At 49.8% G+C, this 14,345-nt stretch overlaps 1 protein-coding gene across 7 annotated transcripts in view; it reads left to right on the top strand.

Moving 5' to 3' along the window:
- Positions 1 to 407: 407 nt before the first annotated feature.
- TRABD2A (TraB domain containing 2A) overlaps positions 408 to 14,345 on the top strand; it is a 92,796-nt gene continuing 78,858 nt past the window's right edge. For all 7 annotated transcript variants that reach the window (XM_030005607.1, XM_030005604.1, XM_030005608.1 and 4 more), the window contains exons 1-2: positions 408 to 556; positions 7,509 to 8,069. In XM_030005607.1, the coding sequence (XP_029861467.1) occupies positions 452 to 556; positions 7,509 to 8,069 (666 nt within the window). In that variant the 5' untranslated portion in view covers positions 408 to 451. The remainder of the gene's footprint in view (positions 557 to 7,508; positions 8,070 to 14,345) is intronic.

Raw genomic sequence — 14,345 nt, 5'->3', positions numbered from 1 at the left:
GCCCCCCGGGGCCAGGCCGGGGTCTCGCCACTATGCGCGGCGCCCGCCGGCCCCGCCGCCGTCTGCCTCAGCCAGGCGGCGGCGGTGGGGCGCGGGGGACCCCCCCGCCTCCGCCTTCGCTGCCAGCCCATCGCCCGCCCCCGGTGCGGCGGGGCCCGCGCCCTCCCCTTCCTCCCCCCCCCCGCCCGGCACGGGACCCTTTAAGAGGAGGGGGCAGCGGCTGGAGGGCTTGGCCAGGGGACGGGGCCACTCCTGCGAGGGCTCTAGGATTGGGTCGGCCGGGGGAAAAAAAAAAGGGGGGGGGGAGGGGAAAAAAAAAGGCAAAAGAGGGGGAATTAAAAAAAAGGGGGGGGCGAAGAAGGTGTGGAAGCAGGACAAGGGGGGGGGGGGATAGGAAAAAAAGCAAAGGGAAGCCGTCCCCAAATTGTGCCAAGTGTGGGAGCAAGCAGAGATGGTGCACCCCGGCTGGCTTTGCCTGCTGCAGGGCTCCCTCCTCCTGCTGGCCAGAGCGAGGCAGAGCCGTGGCCCCGCCGGCGCCTGCCCGCTCCGCGGAAAGGTAAGCGCCCGCGCGGGGGGCGGTTCTACCGCCCGCCTCACCGCGCCGCACCGCACCGGCCGCCGGGGCCAGCAGCGCGGGGGCTGCCGCGTCCCCGCGGGAGTTGCGTGGGGCTGGGGGGGTGGCACGGAGCGGCCGTCGCTTTTCCCCGGGGGGCGGTGGCGAGAGGGTGGGGTGGGGTGCGACGGGCCGGGCCGGACCGGGCCGCCCCGGCTGCGAGTGAGCCCGGTCTGCGGCGGGCGCTGGGTGCGGAGCTCGGGCAGCGGCCGCCCGGGCACGGGTGGCTGGCGGGAGCGCGGAGGGGAGGGTGGTTTCTCAGGGCCGTGCCCCAGGTAGGACGACCACCGCTGGGTGCTGACGGAGGAGGAAGACCCCGCGATGAGCCCCAGCAGGACCTTTTGGCTGCGCCGTGCGGGACGAGCTACGCCGCTCGCAACAGGACAGGCTCGCCTGGAGCGACTTGCTGTCAGCATCCCTCGCTGGGGGTAGCCTCTTGCCTTACTGCTGAACGCCGAGCGTGTCGGAGCTGGTTCCGACCAGCAAACGGTCGTGCCCCTGAAGTGGAAACACGCTTCTAAGTTGTGTTACGTTTTGCTCATCAGCCTGACTGTAGTGACCAGGAGCAGCATCGGCTGTCCTGGCTCCGGTGGGTGGTAAGCACAGCTGAGGGTCCCTGCTGCAAGTTAGGGGTGATGATGTTCTGGCCAGTGTGAAGCTTGTGAGCAGGATGTCATTTCCATTAAAAATCAGACACTGAGAAAAAACAGTTCTCACTGAAGTTTCTGAGATAAAAGTACTGAAAATCATGTAGGGAAAGCCTTCCTGAACTTACTTTGTGTTAATGCATCTGTTAGTGTTAACAGACCATCTGTGCTGTCTGTTGGCATCTGCTTGGACTTAGAAGCAGCCTGACTGGAGGTGCTGTGTGCCTGGGAGCTCCTGGGACATGTGTCTTGCCATTTGTGTTCATCTCCTGCCCCAGGCACCGTTACCTCCCCCAGCACAGCTGTTAAGGGAACTGGAAGACCTTAGAAGTAAATGCAGAGCTGCTGCACTGGGGAGGTGCCAAAGCCACAGTGGGCTCACTGCAGGGTCGGTGTGCAGGGGTAGGTGTGAGAACTATGAAGAAGGTCTGCTATGTGACCTTTCTTCTCTCTCTCACCTACACATGCACCTACAGGTAGCCCCTGGTCTAGGGGCCTTGCTGCCTCCAGCTGAGCATGCTGGCCCCCCTGCTGACGTAGAGGCTGAGATGTCTCCTAGGATTTAGGGCACTGCTGATTCAACCATATGCCAAGCAACATGTGCCTCACTGGAGGTGTCTGCCTGAGCTTGGGTTAGAAAGCTTAACCCTACCCTGGGGGACGGTGCCTCACAAATTTGCTTGTGCCTGGAACCAGTTTGTCAACTGGAATTTTAAGTGTCCAGCCGTGACACTGCCATAAAGCCAGGTCAAGCCTCTGGAGTGTGTGCCCCCTTCCCCTTGAGGGCAAGTGCAAAATCTGTTAGCTGGCATTAAATCTACTGCAAGGAGCTAGTGAGAGCAAGAAGGAAGGGGACAGCCCCTGAGAGCCTAAGCAGCAGAAGTCCTACTTACAGAAACGGGTAACTCACTGATTTGGTGGGACATGCAGGGAGTTTTCCACAGGAGGCATTGACTGGACTTCTGCCAGTTACCAGGAAAACTGGGGGTGAAATGTGTTAATGGTAGCTCATTATCTGTTAATTACTCTGTCATTAAAATGTGAGACCACCTGTAGTTCTGGTATTGGAGGCTGTTTCCTAGGGTCATTAGGACAGTGATGGTAACCACACTGTCTAGGAATGGCATCGTCTGCCTTACTTGCAAAGCTGTTGAGTGTATCCTTATGAATAATTACACCAACCCCTTGGGAAAAAATATTCTTCCTTGTCCCTGCATCATCTGGGAAGGCTTTTTTGTTTGTTTTTATGGGATCTATTTTCTTACCTCTCTAGATTACAGGTATACCTTTCTTCTTTTTGTCAGGTTGCCTAAAGCTTCTGTCATGAAAGAAATATATGTATCAGTGCCTGAAAGAGAGAAGCTGCTATTTTAAGGAATGTACGTACAATACTTCAGAGGGCTTTCTCATCACTCCAAATTACAGTTAAAGCTGCAACCAATAATGTGCCCCATCATTCTTTTTTTAATAGGAAAAAAGAAAGGCTTTGAAAACAGTTAATCTAAAATAAAGTATGCTGGAATCCTTTGGGTTATATTCCTGTTACTAAGTAACGTGGTCTGGTGGTGCTTTCTTTTTGCTTAACATAGGAGTGTACTGGTAAATTTAAAGTCAGAATCCAGGGATTAACAGCAGAATGCTTGTGGTTGTAGCTGGTTAGTATTTTATGATGCGTTGTTCATGACAGCAGGCCAATTAATTTAAATGGCTACCTTTCCCCATATATGCACTTCAGCAGAGCAAGTAATCTGTCATCTCTCAACCCTTGCTTTTTTAGTTAAAAAATTTGATTTTTATTTTTCATTTCTGGCAAACAGAGACTGAATGTGTGTTCTTTTAATAGTTGGAGCCAGTACCGTGTTTATCCCCAGGCGAGTTCTGCTTGCAGTCTTAAGCTGAGTTTGAGAGTGTCAGTAATGCAGGTGGGCAAAATCTCAAGAGAATCACTATTAAAAGTGTGCCTAGTATTTCTCTGTGCGTTACTGTAGATGCATGGGACACTTCACATGGTGAGTAAAGGCACAATCTTTGCCTCTACTAGGTATAAATGAACATGACAAGATACGACACCAGGATAGATAAGAGGCAGGGAGAAAGCCATATAGGGAGGGTTATAGGTCTGCCTGCCTGGGTGAAATATTGCATGCCACATGCTCTGGCTTCTGTAGCAAGCAAAAGAATTTTAAGAGAATATTGTGGATTGAGAAACAGTGCAATCCTGCGCTGAGGTTTGGAAGATGTGGTTGTGGGACCAAGTAGTGAGTATGAGGGTTAGGGGGCAGACAAGGCACAGAGGGCACCTACCTGCACAGTGAGTTATACGCTTTGTGCTGGAAAATGTATAGTCTACATCGATGAGACAGACAGAAGATGGAAGGAAGCAGAAGTGATGTAGAAGGAAGCAGACCAGGTGTAGGTTTCCCATGTCTGGAGTTCACATTCAGTTCCTCGGTCTTTGGACAGCAGTTTTGCTTCCCCTCTGAGCCTCCTTTCTCTTTCTCCTTTTTCGTTCCAAGCAATTTTTTGGCTGGGCTGATACTCTGAATCAGTTCACAGCCAGCTGTCATTCACCTAGGGAGGTGAGGTAGGGGAGAATGCACTGTGTCATAGTGCTGAGCATTCAGAAATACCTTGATCTGGGACTACATAGTGGGAGATTAAACTTGAGGGACAGAGGAGGTGTGGTATGGCTAGTGTGACGCTGCCTTAGATCTTTGTGTGGCAGCAAACTGGGAGACCTGTGTTCTCATGTGGGACTGCTGTTCTCTTCCTTAGGCTGCCCCTCCATTTTTTCCTCTTGCTCCTAGTTTCTCCCATCATGACTAATGCATTAAGTACCACCCATAAATGGAGAGTGGAGACAGAAATATGCATCTTGATCTATACGTGAACCTGACTTTTTGTTGTTATGGTGCTGAAAGTGAAATTCCTGGAGCTATACAACCCAGCTCTCTTAAGCCTCCAGGACACCACTTGTGACTGTAATTTATGCTGGTTTTAGAGCACCCCTTTCTGATGTAACAGCTGTGTAGAAGGATCCTACTGCAAAGGAAAATTGGGTTGTAGCACCTTTATCTACTGCACGCTCTCAGGGAAGTGAGGTGAGAGAGACGCACTGCCAGTGACGGCATATACTGCGATGCTGAACAAGCCTCGGCACTGCTACTGTGCTATCTCACAGCCACCTAGAGCATTGTTTAACAGCTTCCCTTTTACAGTGTTGGGGAGAGATTATACCCTTGCTTTTCCCTCTTTGAAACTGCGGTGAAACATGCGTGAACTCCAGGAGGTGCACAGGGGTGTGAGAGTGCCAGAAGGTACAGCAGGGGAAGCACAGAACTGCTCAGACACAGCAAGGACTTTGGCCCATTCCCTCTCACGCACAGCAGTAGCAGGCTGTTTGCAGGGGTCTGGCATGGAGGCAGAGCAGTGCTGGGACTCCAGTCTTCACCTCCTGAAGGAAAAGGAGATGCCAAAGGAATGTGAGGCACTAGCATGTCCTGAGCAGCTGTCATGCTGCCTGTTGGAGGGAAACTGAGCTTCGTGAGCTGTGGTTGTAGCGTCACCTGGTGATGATACCCAACTGCTGGTGCTCAGAAGCTGGCTCTGCAGGGTTTGGGGAGGTTTCCTATCAATTGTGGGGGACTGAGGCTTGTTCACTGTCCCCTCGTGCTGGCTCCAAGGAATTCTGAGAAGGGAGGTCTGAGTGGCACTTGGGGTGAGTTGCTAAGCTCATGACTGCTCCTGTTGGCATGGAAGTGCCAGCAAGGGTGCTCAGCTGTTCTGCTTTGTAAGGTCTCAGTCTCTAGGACTGTGTGAGAAGTTTTGCTAGGTCTCAGGCTGCTTTCTTCTGCCTGTGCTGCAGACTTTTTAAAGGAAAGCATTATTTACTCTGTGCCAGATGGCCTGTGTGATTTTCTCAGTGGTACTACTAATAACTGGCAGTATTACTCTGCTTTCAGTATCCGAATGTGAAAGCTGGGGGGATTTGCAGAGCAAAAAAAGTGAGAGTGCAATGCCAAACACCTTTCTAGCTGGACTGTGTGCAGTAGTCTGGAGCAGTGCTGATGATCTGTGTTAAAGCCTGGTACCATCCATCTGGGCTTGAGCCTTCTGGCTGGGTTTATTCAGGAGCTGAATTGAAGTTTTAAGTTGGCTGGTGAACACTTGTTCCTCACAATTCCCCACAGTCATGGCTGTTCTTGTGTACATGTACATGATCAGACTTGTGTGAAGTGAAGGAGTGTTGACCTCCCGACCTCGTGCCTGTCCCAGGTGCCTCTTTTGTCTTTTCACTTGCTTGTAGATAGAAAGCAGCACTTCTGGTCCTTCCTCCTTGCTGGCTGAGGACTACTTCCAGTTCATTTCTCACCACAGTGGTGTGTCCTTCCATTTCCCCCCCCCCCGACTAATGACAGGAGGGAACCCTGTCTTGTTTTCCCTTGTTTTACTTTGTGTATTCATTTTCCTATGTTCTTTGTGGGTCTGTGTCAGATTCGTACTCATCTGTTGCCCTGTATCTTCTTTACCTCTCAGTGCTCCATCATGTTTGTTCTTCCTTCTTCCCATGGTCTTCAGGAGAGTTTTTATGGTCTGTAATTCAGGAGTGCATTCCAGGACTGTCCTATAGGATCCAGAGTTGTAGTATGGTGTTACCAAGGTCTGGGGTATCCTTCAGACTCTTGATGTGCTGCAGAAGTGTCTGAAGAGCTCTTTGGAGTATACCTGGTTTGTCAGTCCACGCTAGTAAGCCGGACTGGTGGTCGTACTTTGCTGAAGTGCTGCCTGATCTGTGGCCTGGGTTTGACGTAGAGAGCTGCTAAAGATGGTTGTCTGGGATGAGCCATTGCAGAGCAGTCTTTAAGATTAACCTTTCTGACCCTGGGTCTTTAGTATCAGAAATTTATAGGCAATGTGCTTCCCATAAATTCCTCCAAGCAGCCTGTTCTGCATTTGGCAGTCAGGCAGGCTTCTTAGATCAGCACATATGCACACTTAGCCTCAGAGCTGAAGCTAGAGTTATCTGCTGGCTAGAGGCTGACCAGATGTTTGAGTGCATCTGGAAGCCTGTCCTCTTACTTAGACATGCAAAGGCTACCTCTTCCTGTCTGTGCAGATGGATAGAAACTGCTTGTGTCCATTGCTCCAGTAAGGACCACTGCACCAGCAGGGTCCATGTTGCAGGTGATGAAGGTCATGCGTGCTGCTGGTGTAAAGTGACTTGGCAGGATCGATGCAGGATCCATTTTACCCCATCTGCTCTCAATGTCCTGCGGGATTGCTTAGGGCTTAAGCATAGCCTTGTACTCTGGTATTCCTGGGTATGCTGCAAGGCACATTTTGCAGCAGAACAAATTTAAAGTCTGATTCTGACTTCCTGATGGCTGTGGTTTTTGAGAGGTTTTAAAAGCTAATGTAAAGAAAGAAACTTTTTTGTCCTCTGTATTTAAAAGAGTATGCCCTGGAACCACAGGCGGAGTTTGGCCTGCAGAATTTCTTCCCTTATTTTCCAACGTATTGCATGCACTTCTCTGGTCCTTAAGAAAGATGAGAACTGGGCTGTGAGGGGTCTTGACTGTGTGTCTGTCTGCCATGTGCTACATCCCTGTAAAACTGTACTTCTACCTTCTCCAGCAAGTCTGCCTGCAAGCTGTGTTTTGTGTTACTCATTAGTTTGGTGTCTTGCTCGGAGCGGAAAGTTCTCCTGAGATGCTGCGGCACCATTTGACTAAATGTCACAGCAGTTTCTTTGACGAAAGGTGCCTTGCTGTACTGAAGTGAGAGGTGTCAAGGTGAAGGTGATTGAAACCCTGCTGTCCTGCTCTGCTTCAGCAAAGTGATGCCAGTTTTTGACTTGATAAAAGGCAAAAGCTGGGTAAGTGTCTTGCCTGGAGCACAGCCTGCTTGGGCTGTGATGCTCCGGTGCTGGTTTTGGCAGATAGCCAGGTAATGAGCCGGTGTAGCGTTACTGTTGAGAAGACCCAGTGTTGGCTTTCAGGAGGAGAAAGCCAAGGACAATCTTCTTGTGTTTTTAATTAGTGAAAATTGAATTTTGACCTCAAGACCTGAGAAAAAGGGTGGTCAACGAGGACTCTGTGTGAGCGAAGCAACTTTAGGAAAAGTCGATGCTGGCAAGCTGCTGAGCCAGGTTACGTGCTGGCTTGGCACCATGTTTTCCTTAAGCCCTGTACTGCAGTGGCCCAGCGTAAATGTCTGTACTTACTCAGCTGTGTCTCCCTCTCCCCCAGCAAAGCGAGCTGAACTCTTTCCTGTGGACCATCAAGAGAGATCCCCCATCTTACTTCTTTGGCACCATCCACGTCCCTTACACACGTGTCTGGGATTTCATCCCAGAGAACTCCAAGAAGGCCTTCCAGCAGAGCCACATCGTGTACTTCGAGCTGGACCTAACCGACCCCTATACCATCTCAGCTCTCACCAGCTGCCAGCTCCTGCCACAGGGGGAGAACCTCCAGGATGTGCTGCCCCGCGACATCTACCGCCGGCTCAAGCGGCACCTGGAGTACGTCAAGCTCATGATGCCGTCCTGGATGACCCCAGACCAGCGGGGCAAAGGGCTGTATGCAGACTACCTCTTCAATGCCATTGCTGGCAACTGGGAGCGGAAGAGGCCGGTGTGGGTGATGCTGATGGTGAACTCTCTGACGGAGGTAGACATCAAGTCGCGAGGTGTGCCCGTCCTGGATCTGCACCTGGCCCAGGAAGCAGAGCGGCTGAGGAAGCAAACAGGCGCTGTGGAAAAGGTGGAGGAACAGTGCCACCCGCTCAATGGGCTGAACTTCTCCCAGGTGAGACAGCGTGGTGTGCAGGGTGCCAGGCTGGCTGCTCGGGTGGAGGTTGCAGCAGCAAGAGGATGGGCTGGGGTGTGGGTAAGTGCTCCCTACCCGGAGGCTTGCATTTGCTCCCTGCAGCCCATGCCTTTACCTATGCCTTCAGGGGAGTTTGCTTGGCTGTAGGAGTTCAGGCCACGTCCTAAATTAATTTAGGCTTGGCCTGGGGAGACCCCTGTCCTTTTCCCTGGGCAGCTTTTGGCAGGCTCCACCCTAAGAGGCACTGGACCTTTGGATGTCTGCTGTCTGACCCTGGCTGGGCTGCCCTGCAGGAGCCCCTGGCAGGCTGGGGCTGGGTGTCTGAACTTGCGTTGGTAATAGCTAGTTAAGAAGAAAGGTGTGATCTCCTGGGGAAGCAGGGGCACTGTGAGTAAAGCTGAGAAGTAAGTGCTGGTTGGAAAAGTATCCTGGTGGACCTCTCAGTGCCCTCAGAAATAGAGGCCCATCCTCTGCATTGGGAAAAGTGGGTTTTGGGGTTGGTTGGTTTTGGTTTTTTTTTTTTTTTTTTTTTTCTTCCCCCTTCCTTTGAGACCAGGTGAGGGTCAGCACAGCTTCCTGCAGGATGCTCCACAGGCTATGGCAGGCCCTTGTGCAAGTGCCTTTGTGTTTGCAAACCAGCTGGACTTTAGCACCGTTGTTCAGGTAGTGTCATAACCAGGCAAGTAGAATGACTTATGTGTTGTCCCTGTGTTGGATGGGGGCAGTTGTGGGCTCTCCTCTCTGAACTAAATACACCAGGGAGCAGCATCTGTTGCTGTCTCTGCCTGCCCACTGGGATCACAAGCAGGCATAAGGTTGCTCTCTGGCCTGGGGTACCTTTGCTGCAGGGAGGTGCTAGTTTGGGAGGAGGAAGTGGCGTTTGCTTAGGAATAGGTGAGACCTGCTGTTGCAGCATGCCCTGGTAGTCCAAGGTGGGACGACCTTTGGTCACAGGGCTGGGGAGTTTCGACTGATGCCTGACCCTTTCCCCTGCCTTCTGAAGCCTGTTTGCTGATCACTGATGCAGAGTTTCCTGTGCTGGAAAGGAAGGAGCAGAAGGGGAGGTGCAGCCCAGCAAGGGCAATGACAGCAGTTCGGGGCTGATGTCAGAAGTGCTGTTACCCCGGCCAGTCTTGGTGGGGGACCACAGTGCAGGGAATAGCATGGCAGCCCAGGGTGGATCACCTGTGCAGTCCTTAGGTGTAGGCAGGGCATCTGCACTCCTCTCTTCCCTTGTTTGGAGCTGGTCAGCCTCTTTCGCATCTCCAGTCTTTTGCTTAGCTGCTTTGAATCCGTGTGCTGTCCTTGTTTGCTTGCAGTCACGCTAGGAATGGGCTGGGAAGGCCCATCTCCTCCACCTCTTATCTGGTTGAGGCTTTATTATGTTATTGCCTGTGTTTTTCTTTTGCCAATGCTGCCACTCTGTTTTAGCATGGTAGAAGTGCTGGGGGGAGCATGTGCTTTCTCCACTGCCTTGTAAGAAATTGGTAGGGAGGCTGTGAAATATAGGTCTTGTTAAGCTCATGCAACTGTTGATTCTTACTTTAGGCCTTCACACAGCTTGCTTCACAGAGTGGCTGTTGCTGTGCTCCTTTGCAGGTGACATAAATACCCTGTGAGCTGGGAAGCTGCATGGGGTGGGGACATAGAGCTGCAACATCCAGAGTTGCCCAACCTGGTGACATTTATTGTGAGAGCCCAGCTGAGGGGGCCAGGGTAACCAGAACTGCTGGAGAAACTTAGCGTTAGTCAGGGCAATCACAGCCTGTGATTACCCCACGGTGGGTGGAGATGTGCTTGTGCATCATGCAAGCTGTGGCTCCTGCCATGTCTGCTCACTTCCAGGGGGAAGGAGCACGCTGTCCCTTGTGGGAGCAGGTCTGGAGCAGCTACTGCACTACAAATTCACACCCTCACTTCTGCCCATTGCAGATTTCCAATACAGGCAGCTCGAGGAAAAGGAGAACCAGAGGCACGTGATTTTTATATTTCTAAGCCAATTTCATGGTTGTTTCAGAACCTGACTTGTGAACTCTCATGGTTGGCAGTTCTGTAGATCTTTGATTTCAGAGCTTTCTTCTCAGTTTGTTCAGGCAGTTGAGTTAATTATGTGCTTAATATAAACCAAACAAAGACTTTAAAATAGGCTCTTTGAAAATTATTTCCTTTGGTATTGTGCTGCTGCCTGGGAACCCCCAGTGTCAGACCACTGCTGTGTCTGCCTTTCAAGTGAGCAAACACACGGGAAGGACTTACAAACTTACGCTGGGGAAAATGGGGACACAAAGCCATAAGGAATGGTCTAATCCTGTGCAAGAAGTGCTTTTTTGTTGCAGCAGTCACAGAGAGATGATTTACTTGGCAGAGAAGCAAGTTTAGTGCTCTCAGTTTATGTTTCTGCATAGGCTTTGCTCTTTCTTTCACTTGGGACATGGTTGTACTACCTGGTGAGGAGGACTCCCGGGCCACTTACAAGCAATACATTGTTATTAGCTAGGTCCTTCTATTGATCCATACTGTGGGACAAGGCCTGGCTGGTGTGGGTATGTTATTGCAGGTGAAGGTCTGGAACAGTTTATCATTGTCTCCATGGGGTTGCACAATATTCAGTAACTGCAAAGTGCAGACAAACCCAAGCTAGAGACTTCCTTCTTCTCCTTTTGAGGAGAGAGAAGAAAAAAATAAACACCACCACCACTACCACCCCCCCCCCATACAACAGCTAATGCTGCCTGTCATAGTGCTCTTTTTCTTTGGCTCTATTGGTTCCAGTTGCCTCTATCTTTTGTTTTATGACTTATTTTACCTGCCAAATCTCTCTGTTCTTGCTCAACTCAGGCTGGCTGCCCGCATAGCTGGGCCATAAAAGTATCATTTCTATATGGTACACAATGATATGTACACAATCTGTGAAATACTTTACTGCCTCCTCAATCCCCCTCTCTTGTTCCAAGATACATGCAACTTTAGGGAGTATGGGAAAATCAGTCTGTCTTCATGCCAGGGCCATGGTGTTTATTTTCCTGTTTCATGCTGTTTCTATCCTAGTTTGTCTTCAAGACTTTTTTCTTCCACTTTTTTTCTTTCATGGGTAGTGCCTCTCCTGTTGCCATACCCTATAAGGATGCAAGTCTCATTCCTAGTAGCATCTGGGCTTCTAGAAGATAAAAGGCTTTCTAGCTATATCCAGTCTGCCACTGCTGACTTCCAGCGCTGGAGTCAGTCCCTCAGACCTCCCAACTATTCCTTTCAAGTTATGGATGTGCGTACATGTTTGCTGGATTGGAGGCATTAGTGCTCCAGCCTAAAGCCTGTGCAGCTTTGCTGTTGGCTCCTGCTGTTGTGTCATGAACATCAGTTTGGTATTGGCTCAGAAAATGAGCTGGCCTTGGCCCGACCTGTGTCATGCACTCATAAACAGGCTGTGCTTTGGCACGCTTGGGTGGTGTCCAGCCTGTGTTTCCCACAGACCTGTTTGATCTTGAACACAAGTTTGGACTTGTGTCTACTCTCTGTGTGGGACTGAGGCTTAAGTGTGTAAACACTGTCCAGGCATGACCACTTCCTAGCCAAGACCCTGGCCAGTTTGGATTCTCCAAGCTTGGGACACTTGATGGAAGACTCCACCTGTTAGCTGTTCTTGATTTGAGAGTTATTTTCCCCACGTGGCTTTCCTGTGTCCAGACCTTGCCACAACACTCTGTTCCTAACTAAGCATCTGAATACATGGCTACATCTTCAAAAGTAGTCTTCAAAGCTGCCTTGGGTGGCAGTAGAAAGCAGGAAGCCACTAAGGACTGACTGCTCCTGAAATCCTGGCTTCAGCTCTGGGACTGAGCACTTGAAAGTTTTATCTTTTGCATGTTTCAGCCATTTCCTCATACAGTTAGTTACAGAGAGAAAATGAAGCAAAGGCTTCTAGGGTTGATCATTTTGTGTTACTTAGGACACTAATTGTCCATGTTTCTACTCAAAGAGCAACCTCTGCAAGCAACAAAGCGCTGAGAGATTCCTGCTTTTCTCTAAAGGGTTCTGGACTCTTCTAAGTTCTGGACCACTAACAGGACTCTGAGAGAGCTGTAGACTCCTGCTTAGCAAATACAACCCTCCTGACATAACAGCAACATAATTTTTCTTGCTTGATCTGTGTACCTACTTGGGTGAGAGGGCCACCCTTGATAGCCCCTGGTATAAAACTACTATTTAGGAGGAGACCACATCTGTGGGGAAAGTAGGAAGCCGAGACACTACTGCCTTGTTACATGTGGAGAGAGCAGTTGGTTGGTTTGGTTTTTCCCCTTCTAAGGAAGTCAGAGAAACAGCAGTGATGGCTTGATATTAGGCCCAAAAGATATTATATTAAATTAGAGAGAATTATGCTAGTCTCTTCATTTCAAATAAAGGGCTTTTTTTCTACATTGAGTTGATAAATTATAATGTTTGTCTTAAATTTTGGGGATGATGAGGTGAGATCTGGCAGTGTTTCCATTCACAAGACCCCGGTTCCATTCACCTTTGACAACAGCAGTGACAGAGAACCTCAGAGAAAGAAAGGGCCCGGAGAGGCATGCAGTGGGAGCTCTGCAAGGAGTAGTTCAGATCCAAACTTGAAGCAAAGCGAAGAGCAGTTGCTTGATGAAAGAGCTGACAGAGGAGCAGAGCACTCACTGCTGAACAAGTTGGATGGGACACTACTTGCAGTAACCTTGATTGCATCTTCTGCCCCTGATTGCACCTTCTGCCCCGAGGGTGTAACTTCAAGATGTACCTGTCAGGAACAGCCCTCTCTCCTCAGGTGATGGGAACATCAGGGTTTTCTGCACATGAACTGGAGCTGAAACGACTGAATTGATCTTATTTGCATCTTTGGCTGCTGGAGTCTGTGATCTAGATTTGTTTTTGTTTTCCGTTTGTGTGTAGACACACCTGCAGCCTCCAAGTCTAGACATCAGGAATGGGGAATGGGCTGGCTAGTGGGAACTGAAATAGCTAAGGCTTTGCATTTCTATTGGCATAATTAGAGTTTAATTAAGATCTTATTAACTACCTGGGGAGTTCAGGGTTCTTCCCTCCAAGAGAGTAAAAGGGGAATTCAGTTGCTGATCTGCTGTCTCTGCATTCAGAAGGGCGAAGATTTTGTTTCAAACAGCCTGGACTCTGGAGTAGGGCTTTGAAATCCCAACTGTAGATTTTGCTGTGGCACCGGCTTGCACTGGTCATATGTGCCATTATAAGCTCCTTGCATCTGCAGTCTGCACGTGTATCAAATAGCTGGATTTTCCCATTAAAAATGCCCTTTGCTCAGCACACTACATAGCAGAAACAGAAGATGTCAGGCAGTAAATGTGGCTTCGTTTCTTCTTGCAGCTCCCATGGACTGCCCCTTGCCTGTGGCTGGCTCCCTGTGTTACAGTGTGAGCATGCCAATACACTTTCCTCTTTTCCCGGTTATCGAGGGCTGGGCGACGAGTTGTGTACACTGATCTGAGAGTGCTCGTGACTGGGTTAACCCGCTGTCCTCTGACAAGTCAGCAATAGGCTGGTTGGCAGACACACTCTGTGACACTTGAGCTCCTCTAGCTTTGGGTGAGAGTACTGTTGCTGTGGAGAAGCATAGCACTGTCAGTGGGCTGAGAGGAGTCCTAGGCATCAGAGGCTACTCAAGGTGTTGTCGCAAAACAGGGTTCTTCACCTGGTGTATGAAGAGCCAATAACACGCAGAGTTGAGATATTTGTTTATTTCATGTCTGTGCAGAGATGGGTGCTAGGTGGTATCTCCACAAAGCTAGCACACACTTGAAAGGCAAACAGGGTCTTATATACACATCAGGATGAAAGAAAAAGTGGTTACAAAATACATGATCGGTTGCAATTTATGTAACAAAAGTACTTCTATGCCTGTCTAGGTAATTACCTAACTCATAAGTTGGTCTTACATTTACCTGCTCATTACGCACAAGTGGGTGTCATTTTTAATATTAAAATCAAGCTAACTTAGCTAAGATCACACTTTTTTCTTGATGCTACTCCGGAACTGGGCACCTGTGATATAAATCAGGAGTAAGGCAATAGCGTTGACAGAACCTCATTGTTTCACCTCTTTGCTTCAGTGGATTCAATGCAGGGACCTTCCATTCTTGCTCCTACAGTTTCAATAACAGATTGTGCTTCTGACATCGAAGGGAGCACACAGAAGCTCTGGGCTGGATGCTTTTTTGCAGCAACTCAGCCGACAGTGAGGAGTTGGAGGGGATG

Source organism: Aquila chrysaetos, chromosome Z (assembly GCF_900496995.4).
Source record: "Aquila chrysaetos chrysaetos chromosome Z, bAquChr1.4, whole genome shotgun sequence".
NCBI lineage: Eukaryota > Metazoa > Chordata > Aves > Accipitriformes > Accipitridae > Aquila > Aquila chrysaetos.
Note: the sequence above shows the minus strand (reverse complement) of the source record. Positions and strands in the feature narration are given on the sequence as shown.